The sequence below is a fragment of the Ranitomeya variabilis genome, chromosome 3 (assembly GCF_051348905.1).
Source record: "Ranitomeya variabilis isolate aRanVar5 chromosome 3, aRanVar5.hap1, whole genome shotgun sequence".
Classification (NCBI taxonomy): Eukaryota; Metazoa; Chordata; class Amphibia; order Anura; family Dendrobatidae; genus Ranitomeya; species Ranitomeya variabilis.
Genome location: NC_135234.1, coordinates 121,061,706 through 121,078,549, shown reverse-complemented (window position 1 = coordinate 121,078,549; position 16,844 = coordinate 121,061,706). Strand labels below are relative to the sequence as shown.

At 44.2% G+C, this 16,844-nt stretch overlaps 1 protein-coding gene across 11 annotated transcripts in view; it reads left to right on the top strand.

The window, feature by feature from the left end:
• Positions 1 to 16,844, top strand: part of CNKSR2 (connector enhancer of kinase suppressor of Ras 2) — a 547,735-nt gene that overhangs the window by 331,146 nt on the left and 199,745 nt on the right. For all 11 annotated transcript variants that reach the window (XM_077294613.1, XM_077294618.1, XM_077294612.1 and 8 more), the window contains 2 exons: positions 8,312 to 8,401; positions 9,811 to 10,025. In XM_077294613.1, the coding sequence (XP_077150728.1) occupies positions 8,312 to 8,401; positions 9,811 to 10,025 (305 nt within the window). The remainder of the gene's footprint in view (positions 1 to 8,311; positions 8,402 to 9,810; positions 10,026 to 16,844) is intronic.

Sequence of the window (16,844 nt, the reverse complement as noted above, 5' to 3'; positions counted from 1 at the left end):
CAAGACATCCCCTCCTCCCAGCTCGGGGCCAGCAGCATCAGCGCACTCCTGCCATCACCATCAGCTTCCTGCAGCAGCGACTCTGCCTCCTGTGCCAACTGCTCCACTGCAGCTGCCCCTCCAGTAGGCTACCGTAATATTGGACCGTCAGACGCACCACCATTTTATTTAAAAAAAAAAAAAAGTTTTTCCCTTTTTCCTTCCCAAAATTTGGGGTGCGTCTTATGGTCCAGTCCATCTTGTTGTCCGTCAAACACTGTACCACATTTCCTGTGCAATGGAGAATGCAAGAGAGTGTATGTAAAGTGACAGAGAGTGATAGTCATAACGAGCTACTGTCCGTTTATGATCTGGCACTTTACAGGAGAACAGTGTCCGAGTCCCACTGTGCTGTCAGGATGGGGTGCGTCACACTCACATGTAGGCCACAGGCCTCTGCTGACTCCAGGCCTACACCTTCAGGAGCCGCCACACAAAACTTATGGTACATGAAGTTCATTGCAACGCGCAAACGATTACTAGTCATTTCAAGTTCATCAAGTTGTAACATGTGGGATAGGGCACAACACTTCAAATTTCTTAGCACAAGACATATTAAGCCCTACCATTAGTTCCTCCTGGTCTATCCCTAAGCCCACTGACTCCATCATTCCCAGGAATTTCCTGTCCAGCTCCATAGTGTACCTGGGAACTGCCACTTGCCCTAAACATGGTTCCACATCCCTCTTACCCTGTGTGCCAGATAACGATATGCCCACCAGCTCCCTCACCTGCTTCCCACTGCCTAGAGAAATTGGTACATACTGGCCCCAGCAGCTTGCTGCATTTGAGCTTGACCTTATTACTATACAAACAACCATCAGGAATTGAGTTCCCTTTCTAACCTCACCACCTCCTCCCACTGTGGGCTAACCCCATACATTAACTATATCTTAGCCTATATCAGTATGTTCTAAACCTATTTATCCTTATCTTATGCGGTAGGTCCTAATTTATGTCCCTATTCTGTACACTATCAACATCATACGTTGCTACACATCATGCATATTATTCTTCAGATTACCATATTAACAATACTGCACCATATCATATTGCACACTAGATGCATAGAGACACATGACACTATTCACATTGCACAATTGTTGTCTTCAGGGGCAGGAATCGGGCAATACATTCCACACCTTTACATACTGTATACAGATAGGGCAGCACAGGATCGCAGCTGATTTCATTCTGTATGGTAAAACATTTCCGTCTATTCTTAAACAATATTTTACCTCACAGAAAAAATCAGCTGCAATTTCATGCAGTGTCATCTGTGTTCTCTAATTTGTTTCCTCCAATGTCCATGACTGCGTATCCCAAGATTGGACCTTTGAGATACCGCATAGTACTTACCCCCGACCACATTCACCCCAAGAAATATCTTCTACCCTCAATAAAGAGATGACAATTATTTATTTGGATAATTTGGCCACAGCGGCCATTTTATTAATAAAACAAACATAACAACCATTTATACATTTGTATAAAAAACTTTGAGGGGAGGGTTGTTGGAGCTAATAAATCTGGCACCCAATATGCAAAAGCCCAAACCAACTTTTTTAACCGAGAACCTTCTTTACCCTCAGCCGTAACCACCAGCTCGAGTGCACCATGTAACCCGTTTACCGGGCAAACCAACCCCAAAGCTCCCGAGGTAAAATCCCCGTCCAGAGCCAGTAAACCACAGCCAGATCAGCCCCATAAAAAACCAACTCCAAGAACCCCGCCCCCCGCCAACCAGCCACTGTGACGACAGTACGACTCGAACCCTTACGAAAAGATTAATTTAAATCCCGATTCCCATACTACACTCCCCCAAGCCCGACAAAAAACACCCAAAGCAAGAACCAAAAACAAGGGTGGGTGGGTGGGCTTCACTGCTTGGATGCCTAAAAGGTAATGGCCCCCTTTCCCGCACTTTCTCTACGAACCCGCCCCACAAATTACAGACCACCCCTTTCCCCCCATCCCTCAAACCAATCCCGACTGTCCCTGCCTAATTTCAAACAATGCTTCCAAAGTTCCCTTGGCAACGCAGTCACGGGGAGCTTCCGATTAACTACGTTCCTACAGCCCCCCCGCTTGACTGCGTATCCAAAGATTGGACCTTTGAGATACCGCATAGTACTTACCCCCGACCACATTCACCCCAAGAAATATCTTCTACCCTCAATAAAGAGATGACAATTATTTATTTGGATAATTTGGCCACAGTGGCCATTTTATTAATAAAACAAACATAACAACCATTTATACATTTGTATAAAAAACTTTGAGGGGAGGGTTGTTGGAGCTAATAAATCTGGCACCCAATAGGCAAAAGCCCAAACCAACTTTTTTAACCGAGAACCTTCTTTACCCTCAGCCGTAACCACCAGCTCGAGGGCACCATGTAACCCGTTTACCGGGCAAACCAACCCCAAAGCTCCCGAGGTAAAATCCCCGTCCAGAGCCAGTAAACCAAAGCCAGATCAGCCCCATAAAAAACCAACTCCAAGAACCCCGCCCCCCGCCAACCACGAGCAGCACTGAATACCTCAGGCTCGCGAGTGCCCCACCACCGCCATGACTCTCTCAACCCCTTCCTGAATGGCCAACATCCACAAATCCAAACCAATCTCGTTCAAATGAACGCCATCACTCCTCCAAAATTTTCCCACACCAGCTTCCAAGTCGAAATGCCGAACTGCCACACACCCATTACGGGAAACAAAGCTCGCCACGGCCCTGTTCAGCTTCACCCGGGCCCTATTAATCCCTTTAAGGGAACGTGCCGCCCTCCACGTTTTCCTAGGCACGATGTCAGGCCAAACCGTCACCATCCCTGGAAAGGATACCCACAACCTCAGAAAATCATAACGGATATCCCGGATTAACTCTCTCACTGGCTTAGACCCCAAATCATTCCCACCCAAATGCACTACAACAATGTCCGGGGAATGATCCAAACTAGCAGCGCGGGCAAACTCAGCTAGTATCCTATACCACAACATGCCCCGGAAACCCAACCATCGGACCACCACCACATCTCTCTTAAAACCCAGTTGCCTACCATCTCTCCTAGCATCTGCGCGAATCGCGCCCCAATGCACAAAAGAGTGTCCGAATATTCAGGCCAGCAGTGGGGTCCTACCTGCAAAATATAACAACAATTAATACCCACCCGACAAAACCAACATCAATGACGAACATAAGACAAATACCGATTAGACGACCACCTGCCAATACTCCGAATCACCTCCGGCCCCAAACCCAAACCAGCAGCCTCAGATGCTGCCCCGATCCGAAATGAGTGTGTCCCAAAGGAAAAAGGGTCAAGGCCTAGAAATGCCAACCCCTGTCTCAATACTGCCGCGAACTGAAACCGTGACAAAAACTCCCCTTGTCGGTGCCGTAAAAGTGGGCCAGACCTAACAAGCCACAAACTCCAATAAGCCTCCAAACACCGATGGGGGCACATCAAACTCCCAACCACCTTCCCTAAAACCACGCGTTTTCCTTTCCCCAACTGATCGGTCTTTGACCGCCGAATCCAGAACGTAATTCCACCAGCCCAAAATTCCATATCCTCAGCCAACAAACTCCCCGCTTTAAACCTATTAGGTGACACCAACTCACCGAGCCTCAACGCCCCGAAAAAAGCCAATGATAAAGCCAACCTAAACAAAACAGCCTCAAAGTTAGAACTAAAAATTTCCCCCAATGCGTCACCCAAACGCTCCAACGTCCCAAAAGATATGGGCCTACGCGCATCGTAAGTTGACAAACCCTTCCGAAAACCTTTTAACGCCTGCTGAATCACGAAATCCTTAGTAACGTCCACGGAACCCTGAAGCTTAAAACCAAAAGCCAAACCGGCTATAAATTTGCTCAGCTTTGACACCGACCAACCCCATTCCAGCGCCGACCCAATCAAAAGCAACATCGCCATCACTCTGTCACCATCTGATTCAACTGAACCCAACTGCTCCAACCACCCTTCCCACAAATGCCACGATGATTCGTAACCTGACCACGTCCTTCCTGACACCGAGGACTGTATCAACCGACCTCCTCGTCCGCAACAATCCGCCACAAATGAGAAGGGCATGTCGTTCCTGTATCCTCCGCTTCTGGAGCCAAATCCCGGAAACGTTCCCACTGCGAACGAGACAAAGCATCTGCTATAGAGTTTTGAACACCAGGAACATGAACAGCCGAAATCCATGTATTCAACTCTAAACACCGCAAGACTAACTCCCGGACCAGTCTGATTACCGGGGGAGAGGAAGAAGAAAGATTATTAATCACCGACACCACACTCAAATTATCGCAATGGAAACGTACCCGCCTATCCTGAAAAGTACTACCCCAAATAAACACCGAAACCACAATTGAAAACAGCTCCAACAACGCCAAATTTTTGGTTAAACCAGCTTCACCCCACCAATCAGGCCATCCTCCAACACTCCATTTTCCTGCACAATAGGCCCCATATCCAACACTGCCAGCAGCGTCCGTAAAAATTTCGCAATCAAAATCATTCAAATCCTCCTGTTGAATCAAAGCCCTACCGTTATAATTGTCCAAAAAACGCCGCCAAATTACTAAATCATCCCTATGCTCTTTGTTCAAACGTACAAAATGATGTGCCGACCGCACTCCAGCGGTTGCCCTAGACAACCTCCTGCAAAATATTCTGCCCATAGGAATGATACGGCATGCAAAATTCAAACGCTCCAACAGCGACTGCAACTCTTTTAACGTAGTTTTGCGCAATTTTTCACATCTCATCACCTCCAGCCGTAAAGCCAACAACTTCTCCTCAGGCAACCGGCACTCCATCCTCTCCGAGTCTATGTGAATGCCCAAAAAACTCAAAACCGTGCAGGGTCCTTCCGTTTTCTCCCACGCTAAAGGCACACCAAACTGTCCCGCCACCCATTCCATGGTGGCCAACAAATTGCCACATAACAGAGAATCCAGGGGGGCCGACAAACAAAAAGTCATCCAAGTAGTGGATGACAGACGGAACCTGGGAAACATCCCGAACTACCCACTCAAGAAATGTACTAAAAGCCTCGAACAGCGAGCAGGAAATTGAACAACCCATAGGCAAACGCCTATCCAGATAAAAAAAACCCGTTCCAAAAGCAACCTAACAGCGGGATACTATCGGGGTGAACCGGAAGCAATCGGAAAGCCGATTCAACATCTATCTTAGCCATTAACGCACCAGCGCCATACCTACGCACCCATTGTACCACAGCATCAAAAGAAGTATACACCACGGAACAAAGCTCTTCAGTGATGCCATCATTAACTGACTGGCCCTTTGGATATGACAGATGTTGGATCAGGCGAAACTTATTAGGCTCCTTCTTAGGGACCACCCCCAAATGCGTCACAACCACCCCCTCCATAGGTAAAGCACTAAACGGCCCCGCCATACGCCCTAACTCAACCTCCTTCGCCAACTTAGCCGTAACCACGTCCGCCTGTAAATTAGCCGACCTCAAATTCTTTTTTGAAAACGGGATAGTATAAGCCGGATGAGGAATCCGAAAACCCTCCGAAAAACCATCCCATAGTAACCTCGCCTTTTCCTGATCTGGATACCTACTTAGATAAGGGGCCATCCTTTGAACCATCACTGGTGTCACCCCCTTGACCGCCTCCCACTGCAGGTTTACCCCTTGCCTTTTTAAAACATTTGGCCACACCATGCGAGGCCCCGCCGCAGTGAGAACAGACATGCTTGAACTTGCATGTACTGCCATATTTGCATTGGCCGTCATTGAACTGCCAACACGTCCCTGTTTTATCCTTAGCCCCCTGTGACCCCTGTCCCCCAGCTCCCTGTCCTGACTGCTGACCACTACTCCCTCCTCCTCCATGAAAGGACTGCCCAAACCGAGTTGGCGCCATAACTTTCAACCACAACCCTATATCCTTTTGCTCCCATTTTATCTCGGGCCTGACCGCCTTCCTTTGCCGAAACTGCTCGTCATAACGTAACCACGCCTGGCCCCCGTACACCCTGTATGCCTCCCCTATCGCATCCACGTAGCAAAACAGACCCGAACAGTTCTCCGGAACCTTTTCCCCGATAACACTTGCCAAAATGAAAAACGCCTGCTGCCAGTTCACAAACGTCTGCGGTATTAAACGCCAACGCCTCTTTTCCTCCTCCTCTTTTTTACTATCCTCCTTCTTACCCTTGTCCAAATTAAACTTCTCCAGAGGCAAGAGGGAAAAAATTTCCACATATTCATCTTTCCAAATTTTCTCTTTTATTTCTTTCTTTAAATGAGCCCCCAACGGCCCCTCAAAACACACATAAACCTCCCCCTTGGCTCTATCATCCAATTTTATCGTATCCCCTTTATCCTTTTCCGTCTGAACCGACACCGACACCCCTGCCGCTGCCGCTTGCTCTGCACCACTTGCCCTATCGGACCCCACTACCATTCCCGCACCAGAACCAGATACTGGCAACCATGCTCCTACCGGGGATGACCGCGCAATATCCAAACCGCCCCCATCCAATCTCCTCAAAATCTGAGACATACCCGCCAAAAGCTCCCTAACCCCCGGGACCCCCGCAGTGCTAGCCCCTCCTCTCCCAGACAAATCTACCCCCCCAAACCCGCTTTCCCCAGACCGAACTCCACTATCCCACACCGCAACAGACTCAGCCTCATACTCACGAAGCTGCGCAGGTGCTGCGTCCCTGCCAGCCGTGCGATCACCGAATTCGCGTGGGTCACTCCCGGATCCGGAATCCTCCACGCCGCTGTGTTGCTCCTGGCCCGCGCCCCTGGCCTCCTCGTCACCAGGGGGGACCGGAGAAGAAGAGATGGACCTCTCCCTCGACCTCCTGGGCGACCTGGACCTGGCGGCTGCCAGCCCGTCTCCAGGCCTGTCTTCTTGCTGGGCCCTGCCACGAGACCCAGCCGCTGCCACACTGCGCCCCCTCCGAACTGGGCCAGGCTGAGGGGTTGAAGTAGGCCTGCCCGTCGCCCTGCTTCTCGGAGCGCCGCACCTGCCAGGCACCCGGGGTGAGTCCAACCCCGAGTCACCCACCGCCGAACCGCTGCTGCTCCTCTGCGCTGCCGCTGCTCCCTGGGGTCTCCTCCTCGTTGTTGAGGCCGGCGCCGCAGCCACTGCAGCTGCTCGCCGGGTGCTGCTCCTGCTGACCGCCGCCATGTTTGTCCCTTGAACCGGAACTTCAGCGGGCACTTCCGGTGCGGCCTGCACATCTCTCCTGGCCTGCACCGCCGCTGCTCCGGACCGCCGCCCAGCACCAGCAGCGCCGACCAGAGGATTCCTGCCGGAGGGCGGGCCGGGGTGGACAGGTGACCGGCGGCCCGCTCCCTCAGCTCCGGGGACAAACGCTCCTGGGGACGGGTCCTCCTGGTTCTGGTCCCCTGTACTCCAGGACTGCCCAGCAACGATGCCAGCTGGTCCTCCAACCAGCCATCTCGCCTGGACCGCGCCATCTCCCGCAGCTGCCCGAGAATAGAGTTCACCGAAGACATCGTGCACCTTCACTGCTTGGATGCCTAAAAGGTAATGGCCCCCTTTCCCGCACTTTCTCTACGAACCCGCCCCACAAATTACGGACCACCCCTTTCCCCCCCATCCCTCAAACCAATCCCGACTGTCCCTGCCTAATTTCAAACAATGCTTCCAAAGTTCCCTTGGCAACGCAGTCATGGGGAGCTTCCGATTAACTACGTTCCTACAGCCCCCCCGCTGGAGCTGTGGTATGATCAGATTATGTTCCTGCACGGTCAGACATGGCCATTACACAGTACACAGCAGGGGCACATTTATAAGATTATCTCAGCACAGGAACATTTTATTTAACACATTAAAATTGTGGAACTTATTAGTATTCCAAGATCTATTGAGTAAAATGTACTTTGTGGCAAAGCTCCTTTACGTATATAGATTAAGCTGATCCAACATAGGAAACATTTTATCGTCCAATGTCCATTTTCCAGCCCTGGCTGAATGTGATGTGCAGACCTTTGAGGGTCACATTCTATGGCTAGACAGTATGGGGTTCACCACCTCTTGTAAAGATGTACACAGCTTAGTCAGTAAGCCTACAACAAGTGTGAATTTTTGCCAAATTCTCACACTAACGGTAGCAGTCTCTTTTGATTATTCATCATAGCATGTACTCACTGTAGTTTGTTACTGATGAATTTCTGCTGTTTAATTTTCTTCATTAGCTTATGATATTTTAACTTGAAATATTCTTTTTTCTACCATATAGGTAAGTTGAGGCCAATATCTATGCCTGTAGAATACAACTGGGTTGGAGACTATGATGATCCTAGCAAGATGAAACGTGATAGTAGGAGAGGTAAGTCAATTGTAGTGAATAGAAATAATAGACATTATATTAATTTATAAGAGATTGAAAAGAACTCGTCAGAGCGTTATGGTAACAATTTGTTTTCCTAAAGGGATTGTCATATTTTTTTTTTGCATAGATTCCTTAATACCAAACAATGCAATCATAAGGCACCAAGTAAAGTATCAATGCACACTATGAGGATTCTCCATTGCTGGTGGTGGGCACGTGATCACAAGTATGGGATTTGCATGCCGTTATGAGCCATATACATCTGCGTGGCCTTGCTCCCTTGCAACTGCATGGAGCAAGGCCAGACATGTCCGGTCAGAATATGGCCAGAGGTATGCAAATCCTTCCAATCACGTGATGAGTACTAGAACCAACAAACAGAGCCTGCTGAAATGTACCCATTTATGAAAGGGAGGTTATCATTGGAGCTTTCAGCTGTCTTACCATTCATCAGCTGTGTGAGAGTTCCTGCTTCTCAGCTTGGAGATACCATTGGGTGTGGGAGAATTGTAATGGGCAACTGGTGAACACAGGGGGGCACTCTTTTCTTCCTGCTGAGACTGGATGCATTTATGGAAGATGGGTCGTGGAGCCGCAGGGAGAAAAAAGACATGGTAAATGCCGTCCTGACCCAGCTTCTATTTAGTATATATAATCCTGATATAGAGCTTTATGCTTTTTTTAAAATCAAAAACAGTGTTTACCAAGTACCCTACGTTAATTATTTAATGCACTTGCTTTTTTTACTTATTTATTTTCATTAGAGTATATGCACATATTGTTTGGTTTTGATATTTTAGGCTGTAGATTTTTCCATTACAAGATACATATATACAGTATATTTTTATTACATCTTTTTTGTCTTTTTATGGAGATTTTTTAAGAACTTAAAATCCTAATATATTTTCCAATAATATAATGCTAATTTTAATTTTAAAAAAGAAATGTACCATTTACTGTTTTCTCATATAACTTACGGTACTTGAATATAGCAGCATTTTCTAAAAACCATAACAGTAGCAATCTAATAAACAGCAGAATCGTGTTCAGAAGAGCATATACTTCATTTTGTCTTTGGAAAATGTTAAAATTTTTCACAGCATCACAGATTGCCTCCAGGACCTATAACTTTTGGTTCTGATGCAATCTAGTGCTTGAAATACGTTTAAACTCTCTGAGAAATACAGTAACCGTGTAGAATGAGTGCAAATCCCAAAAGCACCCCTTGACATAATGCCCTGTGGGAAGAAGTAGTCATTGTAATTTATCTGTAAGTGAACATAAATGCAATTTTCTCTAGTCTACAGCAGGACAATGTTATAGTAACATCCTCAAAGTTTTAATATATCATTGGTTTCATCTAAGTAACTTGAGATTCTTAAAGTCTTTCTTTCCATTTTGCTCAGAAAGTTCTCTTCTCCGGTACATGAGCAATGACAAAATAATTCAAGAAGAGTTTCTGATGCAGAGAAGCACCAAAAAAGACACAGGGAAGAAATCTAAAAAGAAAGGAGAGAAAAATACAAGTCCAAGTCATTATGGTCTACTTTCTGGAGCACAAATGGATTCCTTAAGGCAGGAAGGGGTCAGTCCATCAGTAGCAGATACAGCTTCATATCATGTGAGTAAGGCGCTTTATTCCATCTCGATTTTTACTTTACATTCAAGTATGAAGGTTCAAGATTTTACTACCGCAATTCATGTTTATTACTATGCATTAATTTGAGAATCTCCGGAAATTTAGATAATATGATCTTTGAGTTTTAGCTATACAATAAACTAGATTTGATCACATATTTGGTCTGATGGTAGGTCTGAAGTTTTGTTCACACAGTGCATTGATGGTTTCTGATTTGTTTGGTATGTGCTTTTTCACAAAATAGTTTTTCACATGTATTTATAATTACTTTCTAATTCGGAGACAATTAAAACTTATACTAGGCATAAAACCGGCCAGATTTATCATAGAGGTTCATGCTGTTCAATAAATCTGGTGTATTTAAAAGGGGTTGTCCAACAGTGGACAAACTCAGGCATAACCATATTAGGACCTCGTTTAAAATAAAAAGAATGGATGCTTGCCTCCTGCAGCCGAACAGTCCAAGCGATGTTGGCCCGTATTCCTGGCTGGTCACATGATATTTTTGTGCCAAGAGTCTGCTGCAGCCAATCCTTGAGTCACTGGTTGGCTGCAGCCTTTACTATTTCATCAGAGCATATATCTGGCACAATATTGATGAGTTACAGAGATTAGTGCCCCTGTAGCCAAAGTCACGTGACCCACCGGGAAGAGCCGCTTCAGCATTACTAGATCAGAGACTTCAGTATCCATTGTTTTCATTTTAATTGGGCCTTGAAGTGATTAAGCAAGGGTTGTCCAGTAGTGGAAAACCATGTTAAGTTTATACCAACTACTCACTTTGAGCCAGAAATGTGTGCCAAACTCTTGAGGCACTCATGGCACATAGTTTTGCACGTTAGGTTTATGCTCCTTTTTTACAAGGCCACGTCCCCTTGTCAAAAAAGGCTCAGAATATGCCATAATGATTATGGTGCTATTCATGGTGCAAGATGTCTGGCCCATTTTGCTTGATAAATATGGCCAACATTCTTTAGAATATCTCAACTGAATTTTTGAGCCCAAATAAAGAAGTGGAATAAAATCTGAAATCTAAGATATTTTCTCTTCCTTTCTTCATTCACTTCTCCTTTTGGTTTTGTAAAATGCTCAGCCTCATACTGCTTTTATTTAAAAAGTGCATGAAAATTAAAAACTTGACCTTGTAAACCTAAACAAAAAATGAGGGTCACTTTGCATCTAATTTTAGTTTGGTATGGTAGCACTTTCCTAATAGCAAGGTTCAGAAATAATCCTATATCCCACAAGTCAGAGTAGAGTAGTGCATTAAATGGAGTCTGGCAATACAGAATGACTGTTACTGTTAAAGCCAAGTGTAGGTGCCCGGTGCACCCTTGGTGTAGCCAAACATGTAAGTGAGCGTTACCACCTACTTGGTTTTCTTTTCCTCTGTCATCACCACCTCTCTTTTATATTTGACAGCTCTGGTTTTATAGAGCAGATTGAAAAGTCATTTTGTGCTGACAGACTCCCATTAAATAGAAGATGGGGAGAAGGGAGGTATGTGAGTTTAGAGCGGAAAAATGAGCACATTTCCAAATTGCTAAAGACATTGCGAAAAGCTGCACTGCAGGTAATGATCATCTTCAGCGCTTCACTAGGGTAAGCTTTTCATGGAAGGCAAAGGTTTAGAACTGTACTACTATATAATCCCTCTTTTCTCAGGATAAGAACATTAAAGTGTTAAACCAAAATATGCCTTAGACTACATGTGCAGGAGACCTTTACTTAATGGGGAAGTTCAGATCAATATTTGTTTTCATGCCAGTGAGGAAATGATTTATAGAGTACAGAAATAATTAAACTGCTGCCGTTTAGTTTTCCATTCTTTTTAGTAATTTAGAAACTTCATCAACTTTTTATTGATGTTCAACTTTGTTACTATTGTTATGGATATTTAATAGTGATTTGGAGTCTAAAATTGTGCTGAAGCTATAAAATGAACTTTTATTAATATTGGAAAAAAAAGCCATTTGTGAAGACTATCCTGATCTCTATCCTCCTCTGTCCAATATCACTAGACAGGCACTGGTTTTTGCTGGTTACCGAGCAAATGTTTTGATAATTGGTCAGTTCTAACAAAGGAGAAGACTGACAGAAAAAGCCTTTGATTTATTTTAACCTTTCAATTACGATGGCGTATTGGTGTCTAGTACTGTATTTGTAGATAATCCCTACCCCTGAAAAAAAAAAAAAAAGTGACAAAATAATTTCCACCATATAGTGACTGAAAAAGTACCATATATTTTTTTGGATTAGAAGACAAACTTGTTACCCAAAAAATTGGGAGGAAAATGGGGGTGCGTCTTATAATCCGAATATAGCTTGCAGTAGAGTGGGGCGGTGGTGGTGATGCAGGGTCAAAGGAGGCATGGTCACTGTGCAGGAAGCAGCAACCCTGCTTCCTGTGACCTCTTATAGTCCGCAGGATGAAGTATATCCAGAATATAACTACATAATACCACCCTACCATGACTGATTACCACCACCACACCTTGACTAAAAAGCATCACCATAGAGTGACTAGATAATGCAGCCATGCCATGACTAAATAATACTACCATAGAGCTATAACTTCTCAGTGCAGAACAGGAACAGGACCCCAGAGTGTGCAGTGTTGCCAAACTAAAGGAGGAGCACGGTCAATAGCCGGAGTATCGGTGAGTGACCTATATTCTCGATTCGGACATGTTAAACAGCTTTGAATAACTTTTTCACCGTATTGCAATTATAGATATGATCAGCAGCAAACATATATATTCCTATCAGCATGTAAGGGAGTCAGTTAGATAATATTCTAAGGATTTCATATCGAGTAACCAGCTTTGTGTTTCCTTTATACATAGATAGTGGTGGTTGTAATATTCCAGAAATATTGGTTGAGATTAAAATCATGAAGAAACTGATAAATGTTACCGCACTGGAACCAAGAAAATAGGAGGAGAATAACATCCAACTTTTTTTTTTCAAGAGTTGTATTTGGTCATGTTAGAAGGAGTTAGTTGTCTTGTGTTTGACTCGAGATCTTTGTGGCATTTAAAGGGTTTTTTCCACATCATAAATGGTTAAAATTGTAGAGTGCTTGTAAAATTAAGCAAATTTGGAATTTACTTGTTAAAAAATATTCTCCGTTCTCAGGAATGTTATTGTTTCCTGCTTGTTGCCTAGGTTACTGACCACCTCTGCAGTCTAGCAGCAGTGACTCTTTTACTAGGCAATAAACGCAAATCTTACGAGCACTTTCCAGTACAGCTTGTTTGCACAGCTCTGAAGCTGGTCAGATTGCAGAGTCAAAGCTGCCCAAATTTGTAGTACATATTTTGTTCCATCATCAATTTTTCCCGTGATTATTTATACTCATTGGGACATTCTATGTACTGTATCCTTTAGACTTTATTTTGGAGGGAAGGTCATACACTTAGGTAACCTTTGGGCCTTCCATGTTTCTGAAAGTTATTAGTTGGCAGTGTTACATTGTCAGGGGAAATGTCTGTTCAGCAAATAATCACCTGGGCACTGTTTGGTCAGATGAGTGTTGTAGTACTGATTTTCTGCTGGAGTAGGATACACTAATTGTTTATGGCTTGCCAGCTCTAGATTCTTTCCCGTGACAGTTTTTTTTTTGTGTGCAACTATAGCAACAAATACCAACTCGTGCCTCCTGTACACTTGACCATCACTCACAGAATGGTACATTGTATGCAAACTATTTAAAAAACTGCTTGTATGCATGAGAACCAACACCCAAGGATCAATGAATTATACAGTGGGGGAAATAAGTATTTGATCCCTTGCTGATTTTGTAAGTTTGCCCACTGACAAAGATATGAACAGTGTATAATTAAGGGTAGGTTATTATTAACATTGAGAGATAGAATATCAAAAATAACCAACCTACCAACCATTAAGCGTTCTGACTTCTACAGACCAGTTACTGTAGACGCTCCTAATCAAATCGTTACCTGCATTAAAGACAGCTGTCTTACATAGTCACCTTTATAAAAGACCCCTGCCCACAGACTCAATCAGTCAAACTCTAACCGCTACAACATGGACAAGACCAAAAAGCTTTATAAGGATGTCAGGGACAAGATCATAGACCTGCACAAAGCTGGAATGGGCTACAAAACCATAAGTAAAACACTGGGTGAGAAGGAGACTAGTGTTGGTGCAATAGTAATAAAATAAAATAAATATAAAATGACTGTCAGTCAACATCAATCTGGGGCACCATGCAAAATCCCACCTCGTGGGGTATCCTTGATTATGAGGAAGGTGAGAGATCAGCCTAAAACTACATGGGGGAAACTTGTTAATGATCTCAAGACAGCTGGGATCACAGTAACCAAGAAAACCATTGGTAACACAATACACGTTAAAGGTTAAAAATCCTGCAGTGCCCACAAGTTCCCCCTGCTCAAGAAGGCACATGTGCTGGTCCATATGAAGTTTGCCAATGAACACTTGGATGATTCTATAAGTGATTGGGAGAAGGTGCTGTAGCCAGATGAGACAAAAATTGAGGTTTTTGGCATTAACTCAACTTGCCATGTTTGGAGGAAGAGAAATGCTGCCTATGACCCAAAAAACACCGTCCCCACTGTCAAGCATGGAGGTGGAAACATTATGTTTTGGGGTGTTTCTCTGCTAAGGGCACAGGACTACTTCACCGCATCAATGGGAGCATGGATGGAGCCATGTGCTGTAAAATCCTGTGTGACAACCTCCTTCCCTCTGTCAGGACATTAAAAATGAGTCATGGCTGGGTCTTCCAGCAAGACAATGACCCAAAACATACAGCCAAGGCAGCAAAGGAGTGGCTCAAAAAGAAGGACATTAAGGTCATGGAGTGGCCTAGCCAGTCTCCAAACCTTAATCCCATAGAAAACTTATGGAGGGAGTTGAAGCTCCGAGTTGCCAAGTGACAGCCTCAAAATCATAATGATTTAGAGATGATCTGCAAGGAGGAGTGGACCAAAATTCCTCCTGACATGTGCGCAAATCTCATAATCAACTACAAAAAAAGTCTAACTACTGTGCTTGCCAACAAGGGTTTTGCCACCAAGTATTAAGTCTTGTTTGCCAGAGGGATCAAATACTTATTTCTCACTACAAAATGCAAATGCATTTATATAATTTATACAATGTGATTTTCGGGATTTTATTTTTGATATTCTATCTCTCAATTTTAAAATTAACCTACCCTTAAAATTATAGACTGTTCATGTCTTTGTCAGTGGGCAAACTTACAAAATCAGCAAGGGATCAAATACTTATCTCCCCCACAGTAGATGTCCCTTATTTCACGATAAAATAAAATAAAAAATTGCCAGACTTGACTATTAAAGAGAATCTGTCAGCAGGCTTTTGCTATGTAATCTGTCATGGTTCCCAATGGCAAGGAAACGTCAGAGAACATAAATAACAGAACAGCTCTTGGGTGATGGAATCTCGAGCTGACCGTGAGCTAAACCTACCACACAACTAACAGTGGCCGGGTGGCGTACCTACGTTTTATCCCTAGACGCCTAGCGCCAGCCGGAGGACTAACTAACCCTAATAGAGGAAAAGACAGACCTGGCTTACCTCTAGGGAAATTCCCCCAAAAAGGAGACAGAAGCCCCCCACATATATTGACGGTGAGTTCAGAGGAAAAGACATACGCAGTATGAAGGTAGGTTCAGCAAAGCGAGGTCCGCTTACTAGATAGCAAGAAAATACAATAGGGAACTTCACGGTCAGCTGAAAACCCTATTAAAATACCATCCCGAAATTACTTTAAGACTCATGTGTCAACTCATGACACCGGAGTGGCAATTTCGGCCCACAAGAGCTTCCAGCTACAGAAAAATAACATAACTGTGAACTGGAACAAAAATGCAAAACAAACTTAGGACTAAGAGTCCAACTTAGCTGATGGTAGTCTAGAAGCAGGAACATGCAACAGAAAGGCTCTGGTTACATTGATGGCCGGCACTAGAATAACTGAGCAGCAAGGCTAAATAGGATACACCCATACCCTGATGGAAACAGGTGAACAGAGAAAGTGAAGCACACAAGTCCAGTACCACCAGTGACCACCGGGGGAGCCCAAAAACCAAACTCACAACAGTAATCTGAAGACCGCATGAAGTAGGGATTGAAACACAAATGTCCATGATGTGTCACGTCAGGCTTACAATGAAGGTTTTATCACCTAGAGATTAGTATTGCTGGGATTACAGCAACTAAAGAAGTGCATGCATACTATTTTGACTCCTCGCCCTCCTGTGACATAATACAAACAGACCCTGGTGTGGGCAGGGTTAGCTTTCTCCACTCTGTTGCATTGCTAAACTTAAGAACTCTGATTGATTGTGTCAGAACATCTGCACCCTATAAACTAAGTGATACATCATTGGATTCAGGGTCTCTTTGCCTACATTATGCTGCTCTCAGATGAGCTAGCACAGCTTGCTGACAGATTCCCTTTTAAATTGCAAATATGGTAATACAAAACAAGACCCGTTGTATGTATAATATAATTATGGTAATGCAGACTGTCTGCATACCTGTCCTTCTACCAGTAGAAAAACTTGCCATTTACTCTTACTTAATGTTGGTGGTTCTTCATCATAATTCTGAGATGCTGGAACTTGTTGGAACTCCAAGACAATAACTAATACATGTGCAACACATATTATAAGGATAATAAATAATAATAATCTTTATTTTTATATAGCGCGAACATCTTTCGCAGCGCTTTACACACATTATCATTGCTGTCCCCAATGGGGCTCACAATCTAATTCCCTATCAGTA